This window comes from Chelon labrosus, assembly GCF_963514085.1.
Source record: "Chelon labrosus genome assembly, chromosome: 13".
NCBI lineage: Eukaryota > Metazoa > Chordata > Actinopteri > Mugiliformes > Mugilidae > Chelon > Chelon labrosus.
Genome location: NC_140346.1, coordinates 8,650,924 through 8,677,416, shown reverse-complemented (window position 1 = coordinate 8,677,416; position 26,493 = coordinate 8,650,924). Strand labels below are relative to the sequence as shown.

The 26,493-nt window shown below is 44.5% G+C and overlaps 1 protein-coding gene across 8 annotated transcripts; it reads left to right on the top strand.

The window, feature by feature from the left end:
* Positions 1 to 4,364: 4,364 nt before the first annotated feature.
* Positions 4,365 to 26,481, top strand: cep164 (centrosomal protein 164). Of its 8 annotated transcripts, XM_084558080.1 has the most exons (28): positions 4,365 to 4,601; positions 5,083 to 5,166; positions 5,436 to 5,547; positions 6,458 to 6,683; positions 7,104 to 7,268; positions 7,349 to 7,480; positions 7,535 to 7,633; positions 7,880 to 7,984; positions 13,000 to 14,088; positions 14,634 to 14,687; positions 14,775 to 14,905; positions 15,107 to 15,721; positions 15,833 to 15,964; positions 16,075 to 16,270; positions 17,257 to 17,334; positions 17,445 to 17,567; positions 17,826 to 17,969; positions 18,054 to 18,137; positions 18,214 to 18,282; positions 18,366 to 18,625; positions 18,919 to 19,092; positions 20,103 to 20,283; positions 20,381 to 20,491; positions 21,385 to 21,487; positions 22,436 to 22,795; positions 22,888 to 22,960; positions 23,079 to 23,198; positions 25,705 to 26,481. In XM_084558080.1, the coding sequence occupies exons 2-28, from the start codon at positions 5,088 to 5,090 to the stop codon at positions 25,799 to 25,801; spliced, it is 5,112 nt and encodes a 1,703-aa protein (XP_084414206.1). In that variant the 5' UTR covers positions 4,365 to 4,601; positions 5,083 to 5,087; the 3' UTR covers positions 25,802 to 26,481. The 8 variants fall into 8 exon arrangements, 7 of the variants coding, with proteins under 7 accessions (XP_084414206.1, XP_084414202.1, XP_084414203.1 ...); XR_014699388.1 differs by lacking the exon at positions 13,000 to 14,088 and having other exon boundaries at positions 20,381 to 20,512; positions 23,079 to 24,367; XM_084558076.1 differs by lacking the exon at positions 13,000 to 14,088 and having other exon boundaries at positions 7,553 to 7,633; positions 20,381 to 20,512.
* Positions 26,482 to 26,493: the final 12 nt, after the last annotated feature.

Genomic DNA, 26,493 nt, shown 5'->3' with positions numbered 1-26,493 from the left:
GAGCTTTTGTGGTGAGGTTGTATCTCAAATTATCAGGAATAAAACCTCTTGTGGGCCACTTATGGTTTGTGAGTGTTGTGTTGTGGTATTGTGGTGTTGCATTTGTTGCAGAGGTTTCTCCTTTTGCACAAAAAAAAATATTTGCAGATATTGTCAGTGTCAGCAACAACCTTCAGCGCTTATTTAAAAGTCCAGACGCATTTTATGGTACCTTACCTTTCCCCCTTCCATTTGCCTTTGTTGTTTATTATCTGACACCATGGTGTCTGTCTTCTATCAATCCCTTGATGACATTCCCTTCTTACAGACAGGAGTCAAGCCGAGCCTGATGACTCCGTGAAGACAGAGGAATCACCCACTCCGGCCACATTCACAGTGGTCTTATCAGCCCCAGCCATTTGTCTGACACCAATAGAGCAGATGAAGGGAGAAAGGTAAAATGGAAGAAGCATATGTGACTTCAGTTCATTGGAAAACATCAGCAAGGAAGAAGAGAAATGCATTACGTAAAAGAGCACTATAGTAGTGCAACTTTTTAGTGAATCTACAAATTAAGTTAGAAGTTCATTTCTCAACTGAAAGGTTTGGTTTATTGATTCCTGCCTGTGTGCAATGTGATCATTTGCTGCTTTTCATTGTTTAACATGTAACAAACTGGGTTTTGAATGCTGTGGCCTACTAAAGAAGCAACTTGAAGATGCTCCTGCAGGCTCTAACCCCTCTGACCTAGTCTCAGTCCTCCATAATTTCACTTATCACCCCAGCCACAGTACAAAGCAGAAGAGATTACAGCACATGGACCCTCTTGACACTGTACAGTAGTCTTTGGGGCTTTTGCCTTGGCCCACGAGATAAGAGTGTTCCACATGACCAGGAGTAAAACAGGCCTTGTCAGAAGAATGGCTCTTATCTGGAACCTTTGAGACTGCTTGCATTGCACCACACTGATTCTGCATCCACACGGAGTTGCCTATCTAGATCACTGTCATCATACCTGTTATCAACAGCAGCTCCTTGCTGGCAAGACGGTCGCTGAGGCTGCAGGTTTCGCGATAGCCCTCAATATATCTGACAGGCAAGAGGAATGTTCACAACAAGCACAAATGAGCTGAAAATGCTCATCAATGGGAAGACGTAAATTAGAGACATTTTCAAATAAATGAAGCTAATATTATGAGGTCACATCACAAAAGGTTATATCTTATTTGCGGCACCACCACAGGGCATAATTTAAGTTAGTATAGTTGCTAAACAGGCGACACAGTGGCATGTTGGTTAGCACTGATGCCTCACAGCAAGAATCCAGGCCGACTGGGGCTAACTTTATTAGTTTGCATGTTCTCCCTGTGTCTGCGTGGGTTCTCTCTGGGTACTCCAGCTTCCTCCCACTGTCACAGGTGTGCATGCCGTACATGTGCATGTGGGTTGGTGTGAATGGTTGTCTGTCTCTCTGTGTTAGCCCTGCGATAGACTGGCGACCTGTCCAGGGTGTACCCCGCCTCTCACCCGATGACAGCTGGGATAGGCTCCAGCCCCCCCCGCGAACCTTCACAGGACAAGCGGTTACAGAAGAGTTGAATGAATGAATGAATAATTGCTAAACAGACCAGTTTCTCCTACAGTTCAGCAAAGCCAGCTGACATACACATGTGACGAGATTTATTGATGCTTGACTAAGAAATGTAGCTTCTCTGCTGATCACCAAGAACCAGTTTTACAATTGCCTGGAGCTGATAAATATTTAATCAGCAAATCCACCACTTGATCAGGCCCTGGCTGAGGTTCAAAGGTCACGTCACTGTTCCAGCTGCCTCCATGATGGAGCACTGTTCTCAAACCAGCAGGGGAGGTTATCTCAGCTGTGAGCAGCAGTGTGGAGCTCTCACTCATTTTCTCTGAGACACACAGCACCGCTTCAGATTGCCATACCCACATCGGCTTAAATCGCGGCCATGTGGTTTTGCAATGTCACATCTGCTGAGGTCACTTCTGCTTTAATACAGATATTTGGACCAGAGCTCTGGTCACTGTAGGTTGCATCGCCGTGAGGGCTGTGCAGCTTGACGGCAAAGCTAGAGAATCCACCCTGAACTCAGTTAACCTAGAGGAGCCTTCTTCAGATACATATACAGTCACCCAGAGCTGTTACTTAATCATTAAATAATACACACTCTCTTGGCACACTTTCATGTAGGCTGATGAACACGTAAGCATTGAATAATGAGGACACACGGAGGCGCAGCCAACTTACAGTGCGGTGACCACTGATATGGAACTTTATCATCTCTGTTTATGAGATTCTGAAGCGATTTGCTGTTCTTAAGATGGTGTCATAGATAACGCAGCTTAATAACGTGCACAGCTACATGTTGAGTGAGTGCAAACTGTGTTGAGTGTTTAAATGATCAAAAAGGTTACAGAGGACGCTGTGCACTGTCCACTCAGGAAGGACAATAATATAAAAGGCATTTTTGGAATAAGAAGACCCGGTACAAAGATTTGACATGACTCTTACACTGTGCGTAGCTCATTGACAAAGTATCAAGGGCATACAAACATGTTTTGGATCACCCGAATTGCATTGCTTGCAACCATCTCACATTAGCCTGTGTAATGTGTAGTTTGGTGCGTAGGTGTTGAGTTGATCATCCGAGTTCCAAGGCCTGTTTGTAATTCTAAAGCTACCATTGCCCAAGATGCAGAGGACTTTCACCCTGATACTAGAACCAAACCACCCACACCATGGACAAAACAAACACAGGATGGGGGACAGAAATCGTTTTTCTACCCCTGAACCCCTGTTGATACCTATTACATAATGAATAGTACTCTGGTTATTATATTTGGTTTATCAAGTGATATTTAGCAAACACAAAATGCGGCATGTCTTCTGAAAATAGAATCTTGTGCAGAGGTGGGGAAATACAGGCGGCTAGGCCAGAGATTAATTCAATTCAATGCATCAGTACAGAAAATCTTTGTGAAGACCAGAGAATACCGTGCACTAATGCACACATTCCCTGCTCTGCCCTCTCGTGGTTAAAACTCTGAGTAAACAGATAATGGCAGACTGCAATCCTCAGTGCAGACGCTATTATGGATACAAACTTAAAAAAGAACTGGCTGACAGGAAACTTGCTCTGCTTTGTTGGAGATGACTGTCAGCAAGGGATTAAATGTGAAAGGTGTCAGCAATCTGCTATCACACCCTGACTCCAGGACAGGACATAGGCATCATTTAGCAACACACTGCTAATGCAGCCCCCGGCTGTGGTAGAGGGGCTCAGGGACAGAAAGTGCCATTTGACGCACCGCAGGGATCCTTACATTTAACCTCCCCTACAATAACACATGCAAATCACTGTCATCCCTGACCACTGTAAAAATAAACCCGCTCAGACTAATGCTGTTTTAACACCCCCCTTTAAAAAAAGAGAGCACTCCTTTGAATCACGAGTCACAATAAAGTGCTAATTTGTTTCTTTATCTGATTTTTTTTTTTTAGCAGATTTAAATGTCTCTATAAAATGTTTTATAAATCTGCCACAGGGACCTTAAATAAAGAAAGTTTTGTTATTTCTCGGTCACTCGTTTACTTGTTTCTATATAGAGACACGTATGGTTCTGTCTCAAAGACAATGTGCCCAGCAAATGAGACATTACAACGGACTAACTGTTGCCTAAAAACGTTTGAACTAAAGAAAGACATGATCGAAATAATCAGAAAAAAATTCCAAACTAATCCTTCCCAATGCTGATATGATATGGGGAAAAGATCTGTGACACATAAATATATTTCTCTCTGCAAGTGGATTAACAGCAATGTGATACTGAAGTCCTATTTTTAGTTCCTCAAGACAAAAAAAAAAAAAAAGAAGAGCAGAGGATTGTTACGGTAGTCAGGGCTACCAGTTTTATTGACAAAAAGTAAACCTGGATCTCTAATGGGCCTCCTACAGTCTGGAGGCTCCCTTGAAAGCTCATTCTATACTGTATATCCATGTACAGCAGCTGCTGCCTTCAGGTGAAATACAAATTATTAAGCACATAAACAAATACACGCAGTGGACATTGAGCTGCATAACAAAAAGCTCAAATGGAGGGTAAAATTCAACAACACAGAAAATGCATTTTATCATTGGTCACTGTTATTCAGTATTAATAAGAAGTACTTCTACATTTAAATGGAAAATACTGTTGAATACAAATACATTAGATCACATTAGATTAGACAGATACTTTATGTATCCCGTGGGAAATTCATTGACAAACTTCTACGTGGTTCCGTGCCATATTTAAATCAAAGCAAATAACTTAATAACACCTTGGTTAAAAGTTTCATTTCGGCGTGACAACCGGTACAAATACGCTAGATATGTTGATGAACTGGCATCTTCCGAGGCCACTTGAAAGCCTCATGCGTCTCAGCCAGTCAGAGTCTATCGTCAACAGGAAGTGAGGGAAGCGTCCTTGGAGATGTTGTTAGTAGTGTAACTTTCGCATCTTTCTCCAGTCTGCGTTCAGAATGTCTAAATTAACGAGCTAAAAGCTAGCCGTTACTGGCATCGAGACCAATGAGACAAGTAATAAAAGTTGATAAGGTAAATCACTCCTTACGAATAAGCTATTTTCCAACTAGTTAGCCTGCTGAGCTAACGTTAAGCTAATGTTGAAGTTAGCTGAGATGCTAATAATTAGCTTAGCTCACCCCTTTCCATTTAGTCCTGCGCAACACTGTTCTAAAAATGATTTCATTTCGCTTATCTAAATGGTAGTGTGGCTTTTGTGAAGTACCAATATCTCGTGTGCTGAATAATAGCCTCCATAAGAAGTCGTCGCGTCTCTTAATACAGCAAATATGCAGAAGATAATCTTTAAGAATATAATGTTTTAATCTCATCAACCTATCTTAATTTGAAGAAAAAAATCCTCACATACGATAGCATATATTGCACATGGGCACTGAAATTGTTAATCGAGAGTGGCTACCTTCTTTTGTTATCGCCACAGTGTTATGATATCCAGCTAAAGTAAATCTTAAGCCAGTCATTCTGTTTTGCTCTCTCGCACTTGTCTCTACAGTAACCATGACTACAGCTGCTCTCATAGGAGACCAGCTGATCCTTGAAGAGGACTACGATGAGAACTATATACCCTCTGAACAAGGTACATCCACGCTCTTAGTAAGGGAACGGTTGCTGGCAGGGGTGTGACTGAGTCACAGTACATAGATTATCACATAGTAGAGAACTAAATGAATAAATCAGCAGCTGAAATGATCAGCTTCACTATAAAATGTTGATAACTGATGATTCTTTCGTTAATCAGTAGTGTACCAGGTCATATTGTATGTACTTTATGCAGTGGAGTGCTGTGTAATTTGCCATCATTGCATTCAGCTCTTTTCGTATCACTTCTACTCCTTCTCCGGCCAGAGATCCACGAATATGCAAAAGAGATTGGCATTGATCCCGACAATGAGCCGGAGCTCCTGTGGCTGGCCAGGGAGGGCATCGTTGCCCCTTTGCCTGCCGAGTGGAAGCCTTGGTAAGGGAGTTCAATTTGGTTTTATTTTTATAGCACCAATAACACAGTTGTCTCAAGACGCTTTATTGAACCCAGAGCCTGAAGCCCCCAGATCAAGCAGTAAGGTGACAGTGTCAAGAAAAGAAAAAAACTTTTAAGAGGAAGAAACATTTGGGGGGGACCCATCTGCTTGAGGTCGACTGCATAGAGACAGAAAAAGAGAGTAAAGAGAATCAAGGATAGGAGGTAAAGAGAGCAGCAGATTAATTCATGCATCTGGATAAAGCATATATGCAGCATATAACCAAGATACAAACAGGAGTACATGATACCAGGTGAATCCTGGTACATGAGAGATTGTCAATGAATTCAAAGTATTCATTGTAAAAACACTTCTTGGGTATAGCACAGTCCATAGACTGTGCCATTACCATCTGGATTTCAGCCATGCTACCCCAGCCACTTTGAGGAGGTTTGATGATGTTGCAGTGAAGCAGTCTGTAAGCGTGGGTGAGCGTGTGATATCAGCTGTGGAGCAATTGTCAAAATAATGTCTGTAAGCTTAAAACACACTGCCAATATTTATAGATAGATCTTCTGGACTAAATACTTTCTAACACTTTCAGCTTTGTACATATAGGTTTAGTATATTTAATCTTAAATGTGATTCTCTGAAAGTTAATTAGGTAGTTATGATTGTAACGTAATAATTATTAGCTAAACTTTTATTATTTGTTACAAATTATTGTTGTCAAATAGATTTGTATTGGTCCTTTGGTTTCGTAGTCAGTTTAAGGTGACATCTCTCCATTCATTCATTCACCCACCCACCCATCCATCCATTCAACCATCACCTGTCCCTCCCTCCTCTGGGCCATTTTTGAGGTGCTGAAGTGACCCCCCTTCCCTCTTCCCTCCTCCTCCCTCATAGCCAGGACGTGACGGGTGACATCTACTACTTCAACTTCTCCTCTGGCCAGTCCACGTGGGACCACCCCTGTGACGAGCACTACCGCCGCCTGGTGGGTCAGGAGCGTGAGCGCGCCCAGCTGACGGCCACTGCTGGGGGAGCAGGGCCAAAAAAGGAGAAGAAGAAGAAGAAAGAAAAGAAGGAGAAGAAAGAAAAGAAGAAGAAAGAGCCACTCAAGACTCCTGGAGTGAGTGTTTGTTACATTTTTTTACATGGTTAATGTTGCGGTTTTTGGTTTTTGCATTACTCACCTTAGAAAATAAAACAAGCTATACTGTATGGCTCTATGTTTGTATATTTGCAGTTTATAGTTGATTGCACAAGTACAGGACTATTAGTTTTCTTAATTATTGTCAAATATAAATGTAAATCAGCTTAATTAGGTTAGGTACGTTCCTTCAGAGACAGACATAATATGCATTGTGGACCTCGAATATGCATCCTAGGACAGAATGTTTGTTTTAGGTTGCAGCTGTTATTCTACAGTAATACTCAGTAGTATGACCCCCGTTAATGAGTATGCAAAGTAAAAGTATTTGACAGTGTGAGTGTGAACCCTGTCTTGATCTCGGTGCTTACTTCATTGACCGTATCTCTTTTCCTGTAGGCACTAAGTTCAACTTTGGCACCATTACCATCCCCGCTTTCTAGTTTGGCTCCTCTGCGAGGTCTGGATGCCCCTGGCCAAGGGCCTCTCTCTGCACCTACCCCAGCTCTCCGAGGGTCCCTTGGCAGCTCTGGGGGGCTGGAGCCCCTCAAGACATCCCTTCGGGTAAGATAAGTTTGCTAAGAGAAGGACCATACAGTATTACAAACCCTTACAGTAACATTAACTCACGCTTTCTTTTTCAGGGTCCCCGAAGCAGTGGGGCATCTAGTGTTTTAGGCAGCAGGCAAGAGGAGAGGGTCTCACTTTCTTTGCCTGGTTTTGATGATGAAGATGATGATGATGACATAGATGAAGACAAAATCTCAGACAATGAGGTTAGTTTAGTGTCCTACATCTCTCAAACATACATTGTGTTCTTATACAACCAGACATTTTCCTTTTTTCAGCCGAGCCCTCGTGGTTCAGACCGACTACTGAAGAACCTCCACTTAGACCTGGATGCTCTTGGAGGAGGCTTACAGTATGAGGTAATAATTTGATTTTTACAACATTATTTCCACAAAAAAAGTTGCTGATAATTGTATGGAAAAAAATGCTATGTCCATTATGTATCTTCTGACTTCTGTAAGATTAATTTAGATTTAGTTTGATGATTCTATATTAATCCCGGGAACGTAACATGCGTTTCACACATGAAAATGTGACTACAAGGTTAATGTTGCTTATCAGCTCCAATGAAAAGTATTAGTATCCAGTGTGAATATTTACTTTAGGACAGTGAAGCGAGTGTTGCAGCTCCTGCTGAGGAGAGGACAGAGCCAGAGTTGCAGGACTTGGCCCTGTCTGGAGACCACAGCCCTGAGCCACCATCCCAACAGGTAAAAACATACAAATACATGCTGCCTGATCAGCTACAACAGGCTTCTCCTGTCAGGAGAACCACCCACCTAGACCAGACCAGGCACGCTCACCCCATAACAATGACACTCCTTGATGGCAGCAACCATCCCCAGCAGGATGCAGCCTGACACAAGCACACACACAAAAACGGTTTAGGTTTACTCAAAAAATGATGCACTGGAACAAGCCTGATCCACAAAGACCCCTCCCCTCAACCCATAGGACCCAAAGTCCCCCACTAACAACATTCTGTTGCCAGACACCACAGGACACCCTCAGAAGGCCCATGTCCATTCTCTGATGAGCCACAACTGTTTTGGATTCACAAGGGAGACCTACACAATATTAGGAATATTAGGTCATAATGTTGTGCCTGGTCGATTTACGTTTTTAAGTTTTAGTTTTTCGGCCACAATTCCAGTACAGCTAGTCTTTCACAGGGCCCATAAGGATCTGTTGCAAACCTTTGCCAGGTCCTTGTCTGCAGTGTAATCCCCCTCAATGACAAAGTGAGTACAGCTCCAACTCGCAAACTGCTGAATGAAAAAATTCATGAAGCTGAGTGACTTTCTTTTCTTTAAGTGTTTGCAGACACAAAACACTCAGTAATCATTAAATGCAGTTTGTTAATAATCATGAGCAGCTAGCTAGTTTTGATGAGCAAAAAGGCTGGAAATGGAGGCGTATACTATGCCCATTAGTGTACTGTATCTCTAGGTGGGTTTCCAGTGAGTGTTTAGCTTGTCCACAGTAACCCACTAGGTGCCCACTCTGCCATATGGGACCCATGTGTAGCTCTCACATGACAGAAAATTCACACTACATGCAGGGCCCACAGTGGGTTAGTCCCAGGACAACAGCTGAGTGGCAACATACAATTTGCCATAACACTGTAACACTTTCACTGGTTTCCTGTTGTGTGCTACTGACTGAGTTAGGGAGGGGTAGTTGAATCAACTGTTACCCTACTGACAAGATTTCAGTCAAATGCATGAAATCCTTCTGAGGTGACAGTCATGCTAGTTAGTCCTGTACTGTTCTTACTAGAACTGTTCCTACTATACTCGTACCTAACATTACCTTTATTATTTATGATAATTGAAGAATTTTCAAGCATCAGAAGTAAAATGTAAATGTTGTACGGGTGTGCCCATGTTCTGTGTTTATTCACACCTGCCTAACGTTATGCAGAATAATGTGTCTTTGTTCTCATAATTTTTTACAGACATGATTTTATGTGGTGGAAACATGTGGCCTGTAAACTTACAAGAAAAAAATGTAGTTTGAGAAAATAATACTATTCTATGGTACTTTCTTTCAATTTTCCTCATGGCACACTGGAAGGTTAAGAGTTGTCACTTGACTTAGGAAAAGAATGGAGCAGTTTTTTAAACTATGCATATGCTGAAATACCTCAAGCAATTAGGTGGGATGATTGTGTGTGATTGTTGTAAGAAACCCGCAACATTAACTATAATTATATCATAGAATGTTGTTTTTTTTTTTTCATAGTTGCTGATAGATAGTGTATCTGCTGGACTCTATTTCCAACCCTACCATCACAGGATTAGCCGAAACCTTAGTTAATTTTATGTGTATATTAATCACATAACATGACTGATGAATGAATGATGGATTTTCAGTTTAATTTCTGTTTATTGAAACATATTCTAACATTCATGAACATCAAATGTTCATACTTGAGTATGCCAAAATCAAGCTCAATACATCATCAGGACTGGATGGCTTAGAGCTTGAAGCTGGAGAAGGATGGTCGTCCCTAGACATTTTATTTTTTTTCTGTCTTAGGGGGGCAGAGACACTGTTGATTTTGATGTTGTTGACATCAGTGTTGTGTCTTTGCTGGGTGTGATGTCCCCTAGACCGAGGATGGTGAGGACGACGTCTCCAGCGTGGGCCATGGAATCTGCCTCTGTGTTGTCTCTGTGGCCTCGGTGTTTGTTGGTAGGTGGAACAGTGATACCACTGGGGCTGCCTCAGATGACTTTGGCAGTGACAACAGATGTGTTCTCTTGGCCACTGCTGTGCAACCTCTGCACGTGAAGGACGTGGGTAGTAGGTTGCCTGTGGGCGTCTTTGGTGACGGGCAGCTCTGTCATGCCTTGCGTGGATGGGCCTTTGGTACCTGGGATGGCGCTCCAGGGCAGCACCATGAGAGGAATTGTGGTTATCCCAATTCCTCTGATGGCGGGGATTGAATCTGCGCGGCACCTTCACCACTTGTTGTGAAGTGGCCATCCCAATGTTGGCATCTTCTTGACAATCCACTGCATAGGAGATTCTGCGGTAGTTGGCAGAGAAGGTTCTTGTTGTATCCATCACTCTAGTGGTGGTGCTTCCTGGATCTTTGCCCTGAGTGGTTCCAGTACGAGCTTGTTTCATGGACACATCATCTTCATCTTGAAGTGAATCAGAGATTCTGCGGTACTGGGCAAGCAGGTGGTACCTGCAATGTGCACGCAGTGCCCAGATACCAGAGGAATCCTTTGTAGAGAATGAAGATGGTGGTCTTCTTTTAGTGATGGTGCTGCCCAAATCTTTATCCTGACATGTTCCAACATGACCATGTACCATGGGTACATCATCAAGTGAATCAGAGATTCTCCGGTAGTGTGCAAGCAGTTGGTACCTGCGATGTTTACGGAATGCCCACATACCAGAGGAATCCTTGTTGAGAAGAGAACCGGAGTATCTTCGATGGTGTGAAGTAGTAGTTCTTCTCTCCTCTTCTACCAGCGGTCCAGTGGTGGTGCAGCTGGCCTCCATCTCTGGTGTGGTAGGGTTGGTGCTGCCAGAGTCTTTGCACTGTGATGTTCCAGCGTCATCTTGTGCCGTGGATACGTCATCAGTGGAATCAGAAATTCTTCGGTAATGGGCAAGAAGTTGGTATCTGCGATTTTTGCGCATTGCCAACATACCAGAAGAATTCTTGCTGGGAGCTGAAACCGGGTTACGACGGTAGTTGGTGGTGTTCCTACTCATCGTGTTCATCAACGGTGCTCCAGATGTCCCAGTGTCAGATTCACTGGGAATCATAGAGGAAATCCAGCGGTGGTGGGAAAGGAGTTGATATCTGCGCAACTTGCGCAGTTCCCACAAACTGCAGGATTTTCCTAGATGCAGATAACTGCTGCGAGTTTGAACTCGTGTAGCTTCCATTTTGTCGAGGGTCAACCGTGCTCTAGTGAGAAGTAGGCTTTCCGGACGATATGAAATAATTTCTGACATTTCTGAAGTCCTATTTATACTTTTCTGACATCAAAGACACTCTAGTGGCTTTGATGTCAGACCTAGTTGACCAAGTTGTCTGGCTTTGATGACATCATGTCACGGAATGCCATGATGTCATGGCAACAACGCAGCCATGGCAACAGGAAAGTTATGTGACTTGAAATTCTAGATTAGCATTCCATGCAAAATGACAAATAAAAAAACATACTGTCACAACCACAAAAATATACACCAATCAGGCATAACATTATGACCACTAACAGGTGAAGTGAATGACATTGACAATCTTGTGACAATTCAATGTTCTGCTGGGAATCTTTTGGACCTGGCATTCATGTGGATGTTACTTAGACATGTACCACCCACCTAGACCAGATCAGGCACCCCCACCCCATAGCAATGACACTCCTTGATGGCAGCAGCCATCCCCAGCAGGATGCAGCCTGACACAGGCACACACACAAAAACGGTTTAGGAACAAAAAATATCTCAAAAAATATGAAAAACAGCACAAGGTGTTGAACTGGCCTCGAAATTCTCTAGATCCCAAACTGATCAAGTATCTGTGGGATGCACTGGAACAAGCCTGATCCACAGAAGCCCCTCCCCTCAACCCATATGACCCAAAGGCCCCCACTTACCACAGGACACCCTCAGAAGGCCCATGTTCATTCTCTGATGAGTCACAACTGTTTGAAAGGCACAAGGGAGACCTACCTGTATGGTATTAAGGGGTCATAATGTTATCCCTGATCCGTGTACATTAGTATAAAAACTCAAAATGTATACATACCGCTTAGTGATAAATACACATTACACAGAACAACGCTGAATATATTGCGTGACACTTTGAACACAGATCTGTGTAGGCTTTAAGCCATTGCTTGTATGGAACTTAAAATTGGTCATCACTACGTTGTAGCAAATGTTAGTCTTCTGTTTGTGAATTAATTTATAGGAGAGGCAAACACATGCAAAACCCTATACATAAAACATACATATTTTAAATGATTCTCAATTTTAAAAAGTAGTTCTCCATAATATTGGTATGATTAAATGTGTTTCTTTTATCTGTGATCTCTCAATCATCTGTTCCTTCTCTTGTGTCTCTAAACCTCACTGTACGTGTCCACGCAGCTGCTGTGCTGCTGGGACCTGTGCTATGGACACTATGTCTTCCTCTTTGTCCTGCTGTCCTCTTACTGTCACTGTCACTGCTTTGCTGTCTGAATCGAAATAACCCTGAGCATGTGCTGTAATCATCACAACAATGAATAGTAGGGTTTTAAAGAGATTAGTTATTGTATTTTTTTCACATTAGGGGTTAACAGTACAACTCTCAAGAATAGTAGAAGGAGAGTAGAATTACTTTCCACTGAAATACCTGAGTACCAATTTAGTGCTAAAAAACGAAATACATTCATAAAACAAATCTGCCACTTATGTGTCCCAAAGTTTGTATAATCTGTCTGTGCATATTTGCATGTTTAGATTTGTTGATTTGATTTTTTTCGTGTTAGTTGACTAAGATGATTTATTTTGTCAAATGCATGATATTTTGGTTTTGCATGGAGCTATTCCGAGTACATCACACCGTCACAATCTTTTTGTCTGCCTCCTTCCCTCACCTGCCCTCCTCCGTTCTCCCTTCTCTCCCTTCTCTCCCTTGTGTTTCTGCACGCCTTCCTTTGTGCCTCTGTTGGGGACGGATGGACTGTTCTTCCTGTTGCCCTGCTCCAAGGACTCTTTGAGGGGACGCCGCGTCCGCCTATCTCCCCAGGCGGGCAGTGGGGACCGTGTCATTGAGGAGGGGGCCGGTGTTACCACCCCTGAACCTGAACACTCAGAGGAGGAGGTAGCAGAGGAGGAGGGTGGGGAGTTGGAAGATGTTCACAAAGAGAAGGGAGAGGAAGAGAAAGGAGACAAAGCAGAGGAGGGAGAGAAGAAGGCTGAAGGAGAGGTAGGGAATGAGCCGGAAGATGGAGAGGATGCTGATGAGAAGGATAGAAAAAGCCAAGAGGAAGGTGATCAGATGGAGAAAGATCAGAGAGGAAGTAAAGTGACTGTAGAGAGCAAGAAGGAGGAGGAAGAGAGTGATGAAATGGAGGAAGAAGAAAAATCTGAAGAAGCAGGGTCAGAAAATGTAACGCATAGCAACAGACGGGAGAGTAATGAACTGGAAGAAAGTGACAGTGCTGAGGAATTGGAAAGGTGTGATGAAAGCCAGCATGATGAAAACAAAGACAGAGCAGGAACTGTGAAGAGTGATGAGGCTGGGAAGAATGTTACTGAGGAGATGGAGGAGGCACAAGAAGTAGAAGAAGAGGAATTAGAGGGAAGTAGCGATGAAGTTGTGGAGAAATGCTTCCGAAGTGAGCGAGACGGAGGGAGTGAGGAGCAAAATGAAACTAACAAAGAGAGCGATGAGCTTGGGATAAGCATAAATGATGGGGTTCAGATGGAGAGCGAGAAAGAGGAGGCAGGGATAAATAGCAGCGTAGGGCAAGAGAAGAATGAGAGTGATGAGGCTTTGGAAAGATGCTCCTTAAGCCAGAGGATCCTGACGGAGAGCGGTGAGGACGTGGTAGAAGGATGCATGCCGAGCGAGGGGGAGGAAACCGATAGGCAGGGAGTGGAGATAGAGCATGAATCAGATGGCCACGAGCCCCGAAGAGCATCGGAGAGTGAGGAGGAAGTCGTGGAGGTTTTCAAAGAGGAAACAGGTCATGTCGAACCGGCCAAGCTTGGCCAGAAGGGGCTTTACCAGAAAAGAAAAGATCTTGCTGAAGAGATGAAGAGTGTGACAAAAAAATCCCCCCTTCCTGCAGAGGTAGGGTTTGGTGTTGGCTCTGTGTGTCCTCACCCCCTCCCCTTGTGTACTACCCAACCCCAACCTTGGTCCTGCCTGATCTTTGCACGCAGGTGCATGTAGCTCCCAGAATCCAACTCCACTGCCTTAGGGGCTGTGTCCTCCTCACTGGACTATAAATTGGTCAGAGGACGATGCATTTGAGCCCCTGAGGACTGGATTGGAACCGTCTGATCCCTCATCTCATTTACAGTGCAGACCTTTGGGAGCCTGTTTCCTTTTAGGTTGGCGGTTGATTTTGAGCAGTCAGTTCAGACGTAGGACTTTCATCTCCCACCATCACCTCCCCCACTTTTACAGTGTGCTTGCTGCAGTTACAGATTCCTGAGTGTCTGATTTTACAGTATAGCTGGCCGTGGCTGCTGTGTTTGCATGTAGGGTTTGCCTTGGTCGTACGCTGTTCCCTATGTCTCTTCAGTGTAGACGGCATGCTTCGATGTTCAGCTTAGTTGCCACGGAGAACCGTTACCCTATGACTGAGTGGGTTTGTGTGTGTTTTATTGCAGGCGTCTGAGGCCAGTAAGAACTTTGAAGAAGCGTCATCCTCCATAGATGTCAAGGTACAATGATCTTGCAGTGTGACACTCAGCATGCATTAGTTTAACGGTCCACCTGACTTGTGATGGTTCTGGTTTTGTATCTTTAAGCTGTCGGAGAAGGTTCTGGACATCAACGACCTGTCTGGCACACTCAGTCCACTTGAGAAAGACGACAGGGGGGAAACACAAGACGAAGATGGGAATGACGAAGGAGGGAAGACACAGGAGACAGATAAGAGGTTCATTGTTGAAAAAAAGCTACTGGGCTCATTCTTACAAGAAGTGGTGTGTCCCTTGTAGGCCTTTCACATTCGCATATTGGACGTATTTTTAGGAAGCGTTCACAACTTGTCCATTTATACAGTAAAGCTGTGTGTAGCCACAATATTTCAAACATTGTATTCATGGTGGAATTAAACAAACCCCTCTCTTTCTTTTAGGCAGACGTCGGCCAAAGACAACCCTCCAGTCCATAATGTTGACCGACTTGTCCTTCACCAGTCCAGCCCATCTCCCTCTTTCTCCAGCTCCTCCCACTCAGAACGAGCTGTCAACCACCGTCAAAAAGCCCAAGACTTTGGCACGCCTCTGGTTCTACAGAGGCCTGAAACCTCCAGAGGTCGCCTCGTCCGAGCCTCCAACACCCAACTTGAAGATGCCGAACTCCCCTTAAAAATCCATGAGGGTCCGCTGGGAGTAGAGACAAACTTGAAAATCAGGAGAGATGGGGAAAAGAAAGTAAGGGAGAAAGAGGAGGAGGAGGAGAGGAAGAAGCCAGAGAAAGAGGTTATGAGTCAGAGAGAAAGTGAGGAGGAGAAAAGGAGGAATGCTGATCAAGAGATGGAGGAGGAGATCAGGAAGGCAGAGAGAGATATGAGCCAGAGAGAAAGGGAGGAGAAGAAGAAAAGGAGTATTGCTGATCAAGAGATGGAGGAGGAGAGGGAGCGTATGTTAAAGGAAAAGGAGACGAGGATGCGCCTCCTCAAGGAAGAGTTGAAGAGAGAAGAGGAGGAGGAGGAGAGGAAACTGAAGGAGGAGAGTGAGGAGAGACTGAGGTGTGTGGTCCTCGTCAGACTTTGATGACTTACAATCTTCTGTGAAGTCACAGGAGTCTATTAAATGCAAATACTTCTACTCAGCTTGTGGATGTGTGTGCGTCTCCCCAGGGCCGTGCGGCAGCATCTCCTGTCTAAGAGGAGAGAGGAGGAGGCCAGGCTGAATGAGGAGGCTGATGGAAAGCTGGAGGAACTCAGAGAGGCTGTTAAGGAGGAGAGAGAGAAGCAACAACACAAACTCAGGTCAGACTCCTTTAAACAAACAAAGTTCTTTAGAGCGGAAGAAAACAGGCAGTTAATCACGTACAGTATAATCCCTGTATTAATGCCGGGTGTCTGTGTCGGGTGCCCAGGGAGGAGAGTGAAGTCATACTGAAGGAGTTACAAATCACTCTAGAGGAAGAAAGAGCAGCGGCGCGCGACAGACTGGAAGCCCAGAAGAGGGAGGACATGGAACGTCTGAAGGCGGAGTCGGAAGAGGAGCTGCAGGCTGAGAGGAGGAGGCTCCAGAGGGAGAGGGAGGAGAAACTGATCTCTATAAAAGACGAGGTGATTCAGGGTCATACTTCGGTCTGCCTCATTTTTTATTTCTGCATTATTCAGTCACTGAAGCTTCAATCAAATCATTTGGTAGGACTTTATGAGGCGATGGACAGAAGAGTCACAGCGATGTAGTTATACACGTCATCTGTGTGGAATTCAATTTGTTTACAACAAAATGGCTCTGATGTGTTGTAGGACTATCCAGTAGCAGAGGTATTTTGTCCCTCTGTATTATTTGAAACCCGTCCCATGATTAAATCCCAGTTGTGTGTTACCAGATTTATATTTTCTGATAAGAACTGAGTCTGGCTGCACCAGGCTACCTTGAGACAGCTTGTATATACAATTAATGAGGGATATCCTTCCAAATGGACTGAAGACAAAGCTAAGTACACTGAACAACAAAGAAAGGTTCACATATCTCAGCAAGTATCTCTTGTTGCAGTAGACTCCTTAGATAAAAATAAATCTAAATCTCGCCAGCGTTATTAAGCAGTGGTCTAGACTGAAAAACAAATGTCTGGCCCAGACTAGATTTTTGCAGGTTGAATATTTATCCAGTTTCCCTTTAGGGGAAAGGACTGCTGAAGCCTTTTTTGTGGGTGGCTGCTTGAATTTACATACCAGGGACAGACAGTCCTGTTTGTCCCCTTCAGTACGGCTCTAGTTTTAAAGATTTTAACTCAAGTTTTGTTAGCAAACAGCAAGAGTAAGAAGTCTAGGTCATAATGGTGCTATGGTGTTGCACCAACATGTCTTGTGCACAGGTCCATGACAATGTGCTCGGAAACAGCCATTTTTGGAATTAAAGGGCTCTAAAGGGTCCGTGTTTAAAACTGTGTCTGAGCAGCATTTTTAGTGTGTTAAAGGTCAAATCCAGCTAAAAACGGGACAAGAACCAAAAGTCTGTGCTTGTTTTGACGGTACACCGTGGCAATGGACCAGGGGAACACAGAGTAATGATCTGTTTACACTGTTCTGTCTCTGTAAAGTTAAAAAACACAGAGAGGAGGAGGGATCTGATGATGAGTCCGCGACCCGAGCAGAAACTGGCAGAGTACCACCGAGAGGTTAGAGGACAAACACACACGTTATGATGTACATCGTTATCATGAGTGCTTTGTGAAAACTTTCAGTGGATTAAAACTTTTTTTTTTTGTGTGTGCTGTAAACTGCCCAGCTGGGTGATGTGCTGCAGGAGGTGCGGGAGGAAGTGCAGCGTGAGCACGAGAGGAAGCTGGAGCAGCTCAAGGACGACCACAGGAGGGAGATGAACAGCATCCGAGAGAAATACCTCGATGAGGTCAGAGCTGGGGCACGCCCTCATCCTCAACACTTTTACAGCTCTGTGCAAACATGAGAATAATTTATGTTTTATTTTTGTTTCCAGTATGCTCAGGCTCAACATTAGGCTAATTTATCATGGCTCTAAAAGAATCTCTTATGCCTTCAAAGAGTGTATGTTTTGATGGATCGTACCTAGCTGGCATTGCATCCAATAGGAAATGCCTGAAGTGGTAAAGAATATCTTTCATGACATGACATAGTGTCTGTGTTTCAGGAGGCTGCTCAGAGGGAGCGCTTGCTGTCCACTCTGCAGGAGGACAGAGTGCATCTCCAGGCCTCACATTCTGTCCAACTGGAGAAACTCCGCTTGCAGCTCGACGCACAGATACAAAAGACTCAGCTGGCACACTCCCGCAAGGTGAGACGGACGCGCGGTTTTGTCGAGCACTAGACCGAAACCACATGATGCTCTTAAGTTAAACCATCTGCTTTCTTCCTGTAGGAGTCAGAACTGCAGGATCTAGCAGATCAGTTGGAGTTGAGAGCCAAAGAACTGAAGAGCCAGGAGAACCTGCTGCAGGCCAAGGTCTCTCTAACCGTACAGTATGTCCTGTTGACACCAGGCTAAACCACACAGTCTAATCATTTCTGTGCCCAATCAGGCAGAAGATTTGAGGAGGAGGAGGAAGAAGCTTGGCGAGGAAGAAGAGGAAGTGGACAGACAAATAGAGGTGCGAACTCCGTCTTTCTCCTTGGCTTTCATCCATCCCCTCTGCCACCTCTCAACCTTCTGTTTCCCCTCCTGTGTGTTCAGACTTTACCTCGGCTGATGCACGAGAGAGACCAGCTGAAGGAGGAGCTGGAGAGAGTGAGAGTGGAGAAAACTCAAGCCCGAGAACTCCACCATAGAGCCAGGGGGGAGGTTATTGAGGCCAAGGAGCTGGAGCAGAGGCTGAGGGAGGAGAGAGACAAAGCCAGGGAAGAGAGCAGGAGAGCCAGGGAGGACAAGGAGCGACTGGAGCGCAAGGTGGAGGTGCTGCAGGAGAGGTGCGACCGTCTCAGTTGCAGAGTCAGGTACAGTTTAATCTCACAGTACAAGAACCGTCTCCACAATAAAAGATCTGATTTGCTTTCATCACTTCCTCAAAGTAGTCAGTTATAAAATTACAGTACAAGAGGTACAAGACAGTACAAAACTGAACTAATAGTTCAACAGTTTGTGGCCTTTTCTCGTTTTGTGTTTTGTCATCAATGGTTTTTAACATGTGTGACAGTAATTGTATATTTTAGAGTTTAAACCTACAGACAGGAGGCAGTTCACGAGTGTTTATTTCCATTTCAAAGGGCTCATGTTCTTGTTTTGTCAGTGAGCTGGAACAAAGCGAGGGAGGGGCCGCCTCTTCTCGACCAGAAGAGGACAGAAAAAAGACAGAAAAGTCGACGGCGCCCCCCAGTGACACGAGAGACACACCGCTACATGTAGAGGACCTGGACGAGCCGCCTCTCTCCCCTCTGCCCGACAGCCACAGCAGCATGGATGAGTAAGGAGACACAGACACAGAATAGTACTTTGTGTATTATTTTGTCTGTTATGTTCGCAGTAGAGTTGCCAGTTCATACTAGATTAATGGTCTGTTACTTCCCAGGGATAGATTGGCTTAATTTTTCCCCATAAATCATGGATTTCTCTTGCTAATTCAACAGCAAATAATTATAAAATATCAGATGTATATTGAGATGTTAAGCTCTTATTTATCTTCATAACTTTGTTGCAGAAAGAACTAGTGTCTAAATACACTGCCTGGCCCAAAAAAAGTTGCCACCTGGATTTAGCTAATCAAATAAGTTATTTAATCCCAACTGAGGCAATGAGCAGCTTCTCATTTCTTAAACAACCATGTTGAAAGACACATCCCGTGGTCGTGGAAAAGATGTTAGTCTGTTTGAGAAGGGTCAAATCATTGGCATGCATCAAGCAGAGAAAACATCTAAGGAGATTGTAGAAACTACTAAAATTGAGTTAAGAACTGTCCAACACATTATTAAAAACTGAAAGGATAGTGGGGAACCATCGTCTTAGAGGAAGAAATGTGGTCGGAAAAAACCCCTGATTGATGGTGATCGGCGATCGCTTAAACGTTTATGACATGAAATCGAAGAAAAACAACAGTAGATCTCAGGGCTATGTTTAATAGTGAATGTAAGAACATTTCCACACGTACAATGTGAAGGGAACTAACTCAAGGGATTGGGACTGAACAGCTGTGTAGCCTTAAGAAAACCACTGATCAGTGAGGCTAACTGGAAAAAAGACTTCAATTTGCTAGGGAGCATAAAGATTGGACTCTGGAGTAATGGAAGAAGGTCATGTGGTCTGATGAGTCCAGATTTACCCTGGTCCAGAGTGATGGGGGCATCAGGGTAAGAAGAGAGGTAGATGAAGCGAGGTCTAACATTGCTGACATTGCTGACAAGTAAAATGATTAAATAATGTCGATGCATGGTTTGGATGGATGCGTTTTTAGAGTGTCTCTTAACATCCCTTGTCCAGGTTCCGGCGGTACCTCTCCTCACACGGCGCCTCCATCCAGAAGACCAAGCTCTTCCTGGAGAGGGAGAGCAGCCGGCTGATGGAGAGACAGGCAGCTCTGCAGGCAGCCCAGACCAGCTCCGCTCAGCTCCCCGGTCATGGAGGAGGAGCGACCGAGGAGGCGATACGAAACCTCCAGCAGGTAGGACGGAGCACGACCCGACCTCTTGCGCAGTGTCAGTTGGGCTGATGACGACGAGGCGGGGCTGATTTAAAACAAGTGTCGGTTGTTCTGTCAGGAGGCCAGAAATGTGGCGGAGCTGCAGCGGGCGGTTCATAGAGGAAACACTCTCCTGCGGAGGAAGGCGGAGCAGCTTCAGCAGATAGAGAGCTCTATAGCTGCTGAGGAGGTCAGGAGTAAACATGAGTCTGTATGTGTCATCATCTGGTCTCAGTTCAAGTGATACTTCACTAGCTTTTATCACATGGACAACAAGTACTTACACCAAATCTATGAACAAGAAAAACTATGAAAGACAACCTGGACCTGAATTTGCTTTAAATGAAACATGATGTACACCGATCAGGCATAACATTATAACACTTGGCACCAGGATGCACTATGGGAACGAGTCAAGCCAGCGGAGGCAATGTTCTGCTGGGAAACCTTGGATCCTGCCATCCATGTGGATGTTACTACACATGCAACCTACCTCAGCATTGTTACAGACCATGTACAGCCTTTCATGGAAACGGTTTTCCCTGATGGCCTCTTTCAGCAGAGTAATGCACCCGGCCACAAAGCAAAAATAGTTCAGAATGGTCTGAGCAGCACAAAAACAAGTCTGAGGGGTTGGCTTGGCCTCCAAATTCCCCAGATCTTAATCCAATCGAGCATCTGTGGGATGTGCTGGACAAACAAATCCAGTCTATGGAGGCCAAACCTCACAACAAAGGATTTAAAGGATCTGCTGCAGACATCTTGGTGCCAGATATCACAACACACCTTCAGGGGTCTAGTGGAGTCCGTGCCTCGACGGGTCATGGCTGTTTTGGCAGCAAAAGGGTGACCGACACAATATTAGAACGGTGGTCATAATGTTATGGCTGATCGGTGTACATTTCAGTGTATTGGCAGTATGACCTGGGATTAGTACAGTGAGTTCTTACTTATTTTTATCTTAACTTCTGTACATAATAGGAATTGTAACATACTGATTTGCATGTTTGTGTTCACTGTATCCAACCTCATTTTATTCGACTGTCACTAAGGACAGTCTGCCTTGGTGCTTTGTTCATTCAGCCACTGTTTGAGGATTTGTCTCGGCTGGCAGGAGAGAGGAAGGTAACCTTTGATGTGACAGAGTCTGACCTGAGCAGCACTGTGGATCCACCGGATGGGACAGGTATCCCGGTCGCTCATTGATTGTACACACGTTAGCCACCACTACATGTCCCTTTCTAAAAATAATTCAAATCGTTTTGGATAGCTCCCTGTGCTTTCAACACACACACACACACACACACACACATGTGCACTATGCTGCTGGGGTATGATAAGATGAGATAAGATGAGATAAGATGAGATAAGGTGAAATAAGATGAGATAAGACAGGACTTTATTTATCCCCGTGGGAAACTAGGGTGTTAACAGCGCCAAGTATTGCACGAAAAAGACATGAGGTAATGAAATGCTGATGTTAAAGAGTCTGGCTGCTGAGGGGACAGAAGACCTCCGGAAGCGTTCCTTCTTGCACCGTGGGTGCAGCAGTCTTTGGCTGAAGGAGCTTCCTAAAGTCCCAACTATCTCATGCGGGGGGGTGAGAGGGGTCGTTCCTGATGTTTGACAGTTTAGCCAGCATCCTCCTCTCCTCAACCTGCTCCACTGAGTCCAGAGGACAGCCCAGGATGGAGTCTCTTTTTGTCCCTCTCCGTGACTCCGCCACACCAGCAGACCACAGCGTAGGAGGTTGCCGATGCAACCACAGTGTCATAAAAGGTCCTGAGTAGTGTCCTACACACCCCAAAGGACCTCAGTCTCCTCAGCTGGTGGAGGCGTCTTTGTCCCTTCCTGTATAGGACATTAGTGTTGTCCGACCAGTCCAGTTTATTGTTACCCATCCACAATGTCGATGTCCAATCCCTGGATGTTCACCGGTGCGGGTATGGCTTCACACAGCTCTAATAATATGAACATATATATAGTGTAGCATGAAAAGACCAATATAAATGTGTTGTGTCTCTCCAGTCATTATTCTTGCTCTAATTTAGAAGAAGTAGGAAATAATATGTCGGCATAAAAGTATTCTGAATGAACTATCGTGTTTTTCTTCTCCACCTCTCTCTTTGTGCAGGAGCTCATCCCACCGTTCCAGCCAAAGTCCAGGAATTAGCAGAGTCCCTGCAGCAGATCTCAGGACAGCTCAACACTGTCCTGAGCGCACTGGGCTCACTGGCCCAGAGACAGGCCGTCCCTCCTTACACAGCTTTCCCTCCCCCTCAGCTGCACTCCTCCTCAACGGCCTTTCCCCAGACGCACAGCCTGGGCGCCGGCTCTTTAGCCCCGCCACCTCCAGTGAGGCTCTCAGAGCCGGCCTGGGCGTGGGCTCCTCATGCCAGCTCTGCGGCGACCCCTCTCTTCAGCACCCCCATCAGCGGCGGGCTAAGGGGCTCTGAGGACCTCATTAACAGCCGATGGAGCCAGATATTCCCTGGTGCGTCGGTGAATTTGGGAAGCACGGGTATGCTTACATTTATTTTTATTTTTTTTCCAGTCTGTTTTAATCGCTGTCGTTCTGTTCTCCAGGAGCAGCTATTGACCCAATCTTTTCCAGCACCACAAGGACCACCTCAGCTCATTCATCATACGCTCCTGCTAGGTACCACGGCCTGCAATACACCCACAGTTATTCTGTTATAGTGGATTACGTGCACTTAACTCGCTGTCCTAAATGCACTTAAAACAATCCCAACACTGTGTTTACCTGTGTGTCTAAGCGATCATGGCCACAGCCTGCGGTCCATGCAGAAATCAACGGAGATGGATGGCCAGAGGCTGCAGGGGCTGATAGACGGCAACAAGAGGTGGCTGGAGATGCGCAAGAAAGACACCAGCATGTATCCTTCTATCACACATCGTCTCAGCGGGCATGTTAGAGACTGGCATAATATTGTATGGACAAACTGGTAACTATAAAGCCATGGAAGCCCCGATAAGTCTGATAAGCTTTTATTATATTATCATCAGTTTTCTTTTATTTTTTTTGCTTTTATATGAACATAAAAGAAGGATGAGGTCTGGCATTTACACATATGCAGAGCAAGGGCAGGTACAAGTGCAGGTCACTGAAAAGTCTAGTTACAAATGTAAAAATAAAAGAATCACAGTACACATATACATTATAAATCCACATGGTTATAACAGTCCCATTTTTTCCAATATTTGTCTCCCTTCTCCTTTTGTAAGCGAATAGTGAAGGTCATTTTCTCCATAATGCATGTAGAGTTGATTATGTTGATAAGAAGGATGATGGTCGGGGGGGTTCCTCTGGAGCCAGCATTTTGTAATCGCCTTTTTACTGGCAACCAGAAAGATCTTCAGAAGGTAGGAGTCACTCTTACTGAGATCCCTGGGGATACGTCCAAGGTACATTGAGGTAAAAGAAAAGTCAAGTCTCAGATCCAGGACCTCTGAGACCAATCGGTCCAAAAAGGCACAATATAAGGGCATGACCAAAAAATGTGAGCATGATCTGACAGAACCGACCCACACCCCCTCCAGCAGGAGCACTGAGACCCACTCAGTTTAGATTCAAATTTTTATTCATTAAGGAAAGACCCTTGTATAATTTGCCAATGATACCTTTCATGTTTTTTTTGATTTATAAGCATCAATAAATATCTGTATTATTCTCGAGGTCTCAGTAGGATCAGGGGGCCTTATTTCCTTTAAAAAAAAGTGTCCAATCTGTAGGTACCGATAGAAGTCTTCTTTGCCTAGCTCATATACCTGGCAGAAGTCCTCAAAACTATTCAGTCTTCCATTTGTTAATATTGGACAGAAGGCACTAATACCTCGCTTGGCCCATTGTCTGTACCTGTGGTCCTGTGACGCTGGAAGGAACTGTGGGCCATCTATGCAGGCCAGCTCAACAATCTTATCTCTCCATGTAGCTGAAATCTCTTCATCACCTCCAACCATACCCCCAGAGAGAAAACAACAAACTGATTTTGGAGCTGGAGAGCCTGGTTAGCTCTGCTGGCGCAACCCAGTACCGACTGTGTAGGTATGTCCATTAAAGACAACTCGATGTCTTTCCATCTAGCCTCATGTGCTGGATCGCACCAGCGTACAAGAGGCCTCAACTGAGCAGACAGATAGTAATCCCTAAGACATGGTAGGGCCATGCCCCCCGCATCCCCCTGCAGCTGTAATGTTGAGTATCTCACTCTGGGTTTTTTTATTATTCCAGATAAACCTTGACAGATGTCTGTCCCATTCCCTAAACTGTTTAGGAGGCACCTCCACTGGAAGTGCTGTGAATAGATATAATAGTCTTGGAAGAATGTTCATTTTAATTGTCCTTATTTTGCCACCGAAGTCGAGGGGGAGCAAGCCCCACCTATCCAAGTCATCATACACTGCCCCGTTAACCTGTTTATAATTGACTTCAAACAACTGTGACAAGTCCTTCGTAAGAAGGACTCCCAGATATTTAATGTGCTGCTGATGCCAGTGAAACGGGTGTTCCTCCATCAGCTTTGGAGAAGGGGCAAAATTAAAGGCTCAAACTTGAGTTTTCTGCTCGTTTTAATTTGTAACCTGAGAGTCTCCCATAGTTCCCAAGGATTTTCATCAGCAGTGAGATTCCATATTCAGGATTTTTAAGTGTTACAAGTACGTCGTCCGCGTATAAGCAAATTTTGTTTTCTATTCCCTTTATAGAAATACCCTCCAGGGCTGACTCCTCCCTGATAGCCTGGGTCGGAGGTTTCGATAAAGAGGTTGAAAAGTGACTCCCATTCATTTTTATCCTCGCTGATGGGGGAGGAGTAAAGTGTTCTTATACTTTGTATGAAAAATTCACAGAAGCCAAATCTTCTCATAACTTGGAATAAGAAGTCCCATCCAACCGAATCAAAGGCCTTCTCAGCGTCAAGGCTGAGAAGAACCGCACTCAATTTTGTATCAGAGATGTGGTTAATAATATGGAGGACTCTCCTTATGTTGTCATGTGTTTGCCTATTTCTTACAAAGCCCGTCTGGTCCTCATCTATCAGGAAGGGCATCACTGTATCCAATCTCCTAGCCAGTATGGCTGCATATAGTTTATAATCTATGTTTAAAACACTGATTGGTCTGTAGCTCTTACATTCCGTTTTATCTTTCCCCTCTTTTGGTATAATTGATATAAATGCTTCCCTCCATGACGGTGGGAGGGCTCCTCCATTAAATATATAATTAAAGGAGGATTTTAACAAGGGGAGCAATGAGTCTTTCATACACTTATACCATTCTGATGGGAATCCGTCACACCCCGCCGATTTATTAGTCCATTATCAGTTTTCTAAAGTACACCATTGACTTTCAGAGCACGTCATTGTCTTTAACCCTGCCTTCCAGACCTCTGTTCACCCGCTATCGGGCTCCCTCCTCCAAGAGCGGCCTGGTCCAGCTGGGCCTGGACGATAACAACCAGATCAGAGTCTACCATTACTGAGGACGTGACGCACAGTTTCGCTCCCGGTGCCCTCTGACTGTCACTGAGGACTTTTGACTGTGACAGGTCAGCACTGCGATGTTTACATTCCTCTTTGAATCGGCTCGGTGCAAAGGTTTCCAGGGATCGTCCCGTCCCCTCCGCCGCGATTAGAGGAGGATCAGGGAGCCGCATGTCACAGGGCTGAGGACTTTTATATCCTCCAACATTAGAAATATGACTTTTAAGAAAACTCTTCCAGTTTGACGCTCGGATCAAAGAGGTTTTAATGGTTTACTCTGTCAGAAGGCAGTCTATATTTTCTTAACAAGTGTAAGACAATCACAGAGAAGTGTCTTGAGGCCATTTTTTTGAACACTCCCACCAGATTTGACTGAAAGCTTTGTGCTTTACGGCTGTGCAGAGCTCGCTTCAAGTCTCGCGACAGGTTACATTTGTATTTATGCCACTGGTTTTATAATACACTTAATGTCACATTTGACATTTTAGGAGAAACTGAAATCCGTGTTACAGTCAATGTTTTTGTAAAGAGTGTCATTTTGCCTTTATAGTAATAGTGAGCTGTTGATGAGTGTAACCTTGAACACACCAGAGAAAGGCTGATGTTTTGTGCAGGTATCTTTGTGTAAATAATGCTGTATTTTTCTATTACATATTTTAATAAATGATTTTTTTTAATATATTCTTGTAAC

Coding starts and splice junctions, on each gene's coding strand:
- cep164 (XM_084558080.1), top strand. CDS start 5,088: ATGACTACAGCTGCTCTCATAGGAGACCAGCTGATCCTTGAAGAGGAC. Junction 16,271..17,256: donor TGATCTCTATAAAAGACGAG/GTGATTCAGGGT, acceptor GTCTCTGTAAAG/TTAAAAAACACAGAGAGGAG. Junction 22,796..22,887: donor ATGGAGCCAGATATTCCCTG/GTGCGTCGGTGA, acceptor TCTGTTCTCCAG/GAGCAGCTATTGACCCAATC.